The 5,121-nt window shown below is 56.2% G+C and overlaps 1 protein-coding gene across 1 annotated transcript in view; it reads right to left on the reverse strand.

Moving 5' to 3' along the window:
* Positions 1-693: 693 nt before the first annotated feature.
* Lrp10 (low density lipoprotein receptor-related protein 10) overlaps positions 694-5,121 on the reverse strand; it is a gene marked incomplete at its 5' end in the record, with an annotated part of 6,015 nt that continues 1,587 nt past the window's right edge. The window contains 4 exon segments of the mRNA XM_005377114.2: positions 694-1,776; positions 1,870-1,999; positions 2,282-3,299; positions 3,419-3,609. Of these exon segments, the coding sequence (XP_005377171.2) occupies positions 1,189-1,776; positions 1,870-1,999; positions 2,282-3,299; positions 3,419-3,609 (1,927 nt within the window).

Consider the following 5,121-nt stretch of genomic DNA (forward strand, 5'->3'; position numbering starts at 1 on the left):
GCGTTCTTTACAATTCAGATTAAGGGCCAGGTATGTAGCTCAGCACAGCATAAGCACTTGCCTGGCACGCCTGAGGTCACGAGTTGAATTCCCGGTACCAAAAAAACAAGCAAAAAAAAGTAGAATTCAGACTATGCCCTCTTCCAGGAAGACCCCTTGGATTTGGTCATGGTAAAGCCAGCACTTTCAGACTCTGAATGTTTGTGATTTTCCTTCAACTAATGGTTGCCTGCTGCAGGGAGCTGGGCTGAGCACTCGGTGCACAGCACAGACTGTTGGGTCACTGGGGGTGGTGCAAGGCAGAAGTCACAGCTCCTGTGCTCCGCCAGGGACAGCCTGCTCCTGTGATCCGTGCGTGGAGAGCACCTCATGAATGGGAACTCTGCAAGCTGCCAAGGGCCCAGATGGCTCCTGACTTCTGGCCTGGCACTGAATAGTGGCTTGGTACTCATCCCTTGTGTCCCTGATTGCAGGCAGGGCCCCAGGCAGCAAGTAGGGGTGGAAAGGGCTGGTCCTTTAGGGTTCCTTGAATTTTCTTACCTTCTGAATGACGTAAAATCAAGAGCAGGGTGGCTGGAAGATGAACAGGAAGAGGCAGCAGGTGGAGGTTAAGCAAAGGCGTAAGGCCTCTATAGGCAGGAACAAGATGAGGTGAACATAGGCTGGGATGGTCGGAAGACAGGGCTCAGCTAATTTGGAAAATGTTAAAACTTATGATTCCTTTATTTATTTTTTTTTTATTTTGATTTCCTGGGCAATGGCCTGGCTATGGGACAGAGGTATCTGGTGTGTTCTTTTTGTGAACCAGGCCACCAGGCCCCCAGGCCCCCAGGGATGGAGGTTGGCAAAACCTCTGGCTCTGCCTGAATCCTCCCCTTGGACGCTGGTGGGTTTCCAACCAATTGGCATTCTGGTGCTTAAGGCCACTTTTGGGTGAGGGTTTGGCAAGGATGGAGTGTCCAGGCCTGTAATCCTTTAAGAACTACATGTTCCAGATAGCCGTGGAGGGGAAAGAGAGGTGGTGGAGGGTGGTGGTCTCTGGCTGTATTCAGAGGGGTAGTCACTGAGCCCTCTCCCTGCTTGCAGGACATCTAACTTCTAGCAGCTACACAGGTCAGTGGGCAGGCTGAGCCACCCTCCAGAAAGCTGTACCACTGTGGTTAGAGCCTGCGAGGGAGCCAGGTCACCTCAGGAGAGCAGTGGCTCATCCTCTGCCTCCACCACCCAGACTCCTGGCTCGGCCAGTGGCATCAGCAGCACATCGTCCTCGTCTTCTGGGGCCAAGACTGCTGTGTGGGGTCCAGGCGGGGTCCAAGTTGGTCCTGGGGACCACAAGCTTGGCAGAAGGCGGCCTCGAAGGGCCTGCACCACTCCAGACAATAGTGATGGCTCTAAAGGCCCTGAGGGCAATGGCCTCGGGGCCTCGGGGACAGTAGGGAGGGCTGAACTTGTGCTGGCAGATGGGAGGGGGGACTTGATGGGCAGAGGGGGGGCTTGCTCCCCATCCTGCCCACCTACTGCCCCACCCTCACAGGCTGAACCTGCACTGCCATCCAGGCCCTCCAAGGGAGCAGAGGAAGGTGTGACCTGAGGCCTGGTCTCAGGGGCCCGAGCTGGAGGGTTGATTCGAGGAAGCAGGCCCCAGCGACGGAGACGGCGAACCAGGCGACGCACTGAGCGGCCCCGCTGGCGGCGGCGGCCACCAGGGGCACCCCCTGGAGTCATATCGTGACGCAAGACCTGCAGCAGAGACCGCAGGTTGCCCAGCACCGAGTTCTGCAAGGAGAGGCAGAGGTCAGTCCAAGGGCTGGGTGGGTAAGTGAAGAGGGCGCAGTGTGGGCTGCAGAAGGGTTGTGAAGGACGACTTACATCATTGGGGTTCTCCGTAGGGAAGTCCTCCACAGGTGGGATGGCGCCCTGGGCGATGAGCTGCCCATAGGACGGGGGTGCCTGCTGTTGCACAATCTCAGCCTCCATCCGGGAGAGGGGCGCAAAGATGCTGGGAGGAATACGAGCTGCTCAGTCACTGGTAGCCCCCAGTCAGGGCAGCCTGCCCCACCCAATGGGCCTCTCCCCACCACACCCAGCCCAGCAGAGTTGGCACTATGCAGTGGCATTCCTAAAGATCATCTGACATCCCCTCCTTCCTTGGGACTGCTTTCAGGGTTCAGACTTAGTCTCTCCACAAGCTGGTCAAGGTGGGTACCCGCACGGTCTCCTGCAGTTTGCACCAGCTGCCCTCGGCCCCCACGCTTCTGCAGCTAGCCCCACCTCCACTGACCTGTACTCCTGGCTGCGAATGGCGTACAGCTTGCAGGTGCAGCCCAGGGCGATGACCAGCAGCAGGCCACACACCAAGCTGCCGATGACTGCGGCTGTGATGACCTTTCGGGGCAGGGCATAGGAGCATTCCCACTCATCGCTGCCATCGGCACAGTCTGGCTGCCCGTCGCACACCCAAGTCTCATACACACACTTCTCGTCTTGGCATCGGAAGTTGCCAGGCTGGCAGTGCCGGCAGCGTCTCTCATCTGCTCCGTCCGCACAGAACGTCTGGTAGTTGCAGCGGTCAGCAGGCAGGTAGCAAGCAGTGGCACCAGGGGTACCAGCAACCCCGCAGGGGAAGTGCCCAGGTGGGCAGCTGGGGCAGTTCTCCTCATCCGTGCCGTCAGCACAGTCCCACGAGCCATCGCAGCGCTGCGCGTCACTGTAGCAGCGCTCCCCTAGGCTCTCACCAGCCCCCAGGCCAGAGCGCAAGCCACAGGGCCGGTCCCAAGGCAAGCAGTACCCCCGCACATGGTAGGTAGCATTGAATCCCCGGCCACTGTTCCTAGCAGGTGTGTAATAGGTCACCACAGCCTGGCCAGACAGCGTCTCCACAGTGACAGCCTTGCCGTTGCTGAAGTGAGTCAGACTGCGTAGCAGCCGCGGCGTCTCGGGAGGCCCAGGGCCATCATACACATGCACCGCATCCCCGGGGCCCAAGTCCAGGGTCGTGAAGCGCACTGCCAGCCGCCGGCCATCATGAGGGTCCAGCAGCCACAGGCAGGACTGGGGATGGGAGACTGAGGCAAGGTGTGAAAATCCAGGGGAGGAGAAGACCCCATAGAAGTCCTCCAAGGTGAGATTGCAGGACAGGGCGGGGCCGGGGTCTGGGCTCAGGCTGGGGAACGGGTCTGAGTTGCAACCAGCTTCATCTGAGCCGTCGCCACAGGCGTCGATCCCGTCACAGCGCTGGGCAGCAGGTATGCAGCGGTGGTTCAGGCACTGGAACTCCTCCTGCAGGCACATCAGCCAATCTGCAGAGGCAGTGTGGCGAGGGATTGTGAGGCGCCAGGGCCCTCAGGATCCTTTCTTTTCCCCTGGGGGCCTCCGCTGTCTATTCTAAGGGCCCCTCACACACGCCTATCCAGCCTACCTTGGCTGTAGGAGAGCAGGAAGCCCTGGCCCATGGGCGCTCTGGCCCCAGCGTAGCTGTAGGTGATGGTGACGTTGCCCCCCGGCAGCTGCAGAGGACTGGCAGGCGCCTCGCACAGGGAGATCAGCGGCTGAAGAGGAGAGCGCAGGAGCAAGCGCTCTGAGCCACAGGCCAGGCGCAGTTTCTGGAACCTACAGAGGCAAAGGAGAACAGGACATGAGGTACTCTGGACACCTCCTGCGTCTTCCGCTTCCTGCCGGCAGACCCCTTCTGTCCCAAGAAGCACAGACAGCTGCTTATCCATGACTTAAAGAGTCAAACAAAAACTCACAGTGGACCCTGGGCATGGAGACACGTGCCTATAACCCCAGCACTCTAGGAGGCCGAGGCAGGAAAACTGCAAGTTTGAGCCTAGCTTGGGCAAATATCGATTTAGCAAGACCCTGTCTCCAAATAAAATAATTTAAAAAGGCTGGGGATGTAGCTCAGTAGGAAGGCCCTAGGTTCAATCCCCAGTACTCCCCCAATGGAAAACTCAGCCAAATGTAAACGGGGACAGTCCTAACAGAGGCCCATGAGATCAAAAGTTATATCCTAGGGCTCATGGAATAACTGACTTGTGTTCCAGGCTTAAGAGAAGAGCAGTTTTATTAAAACAACAAAAGTTTTATTGCTTTCTGGTTGTTGCAGTAATGTCACCCAACCGTGGCTCCAGAACACAAGTACTGGACAGTTCAGTTAACCAGAATGCACTCACTAAGCCCAGTACCAGCTGAACGAGACTGACGCCCTCACAGAGTGCAGACCCCTCCATCCCACCAGCCTCTCCAGGTTGCTCTCTCCTTCTCTGGATAAACTCACAGCAAGTGAACTGTGTGAAGCAAATAGTCAAGCATTTACCATGGACCCCAACTCCACGACCTGAGGTCAGAGAAGCCTGGTAGACTTGGAATGTTTAACATACACGGGGTCACTGGAGATGCAGCTCTGTGGCAGAGCAGTTTCCTAGCACGTGAGGCCCTGGGTTCAATTCCAGTAGTACAGAAAGAAGCCACACTAAATAACCAATATAACCAAATAACCTGAAGCTGAGGAAGGCTTTTTTTTGGTCTTTTTGAGACAGGGTCTTGCTATGTAGTTCAGGCTGGCCTTGAGCTCACTTTTAGCCCAGGCTGGTCTCGAACTCGCAATGATCCTCCTGCTTTAGTCTCCCGAGTGCTGGGATTATAGGTGTGTGCCACCACGCCCAGCTGAGGAAGGTTATAAAGTGGTTATGACTTCTGTGAATTTTAGATGTACAACAGGTTGAAAAACTCCTCAGAACAGTTTTATCTGAGACCAAGACCATTTTTAGAGTGACCATAGTTCTTTGGAGATACCCAGGCTCAAAATAGATGGGCACCTTTGCCAGGGATGGTGGCATACACCTGTAATCCTACACTCAAGAGGCTGTGGCAGGAGGATTTCATCTCCCAGGCCAGGCTAGGGTACACAGTGAGACCTGTCTCTCCCTCCCACCCAAAAAAGCCAGACGTGATGGTGCATATATGCAATCCCAGTACTTTGGGAAGCTAAGGCAGGAGGATTGAAAATCTGAGCACACCCTGGGCAACTTCACAGGATTCTCTCTTACAATAAAAAAAAAAAAAAAAAAAAAGCCAGCCCAGTCCTTGTGGCACATACCTGTAATCCCAGCACTTGGG

The sequence above is a fragment of the Chinchilla lanigera genome, unplaced genomic scaffold (genome assembly GCF_000276665.1).
Source record: "Chinchilla lanigera isolate Chin_1 unplaced genomic scaffold, ChiLan1.0 scaffold00008, whole genome shotgun sequence".
NCBI classification, from domain to species: domain Eukaryota; kingdom Metazoa; phylum Chordata; class Mammalia; order Rodentia; family Chinchillidae; genus Chinchilla; species Chinchilla lanigera.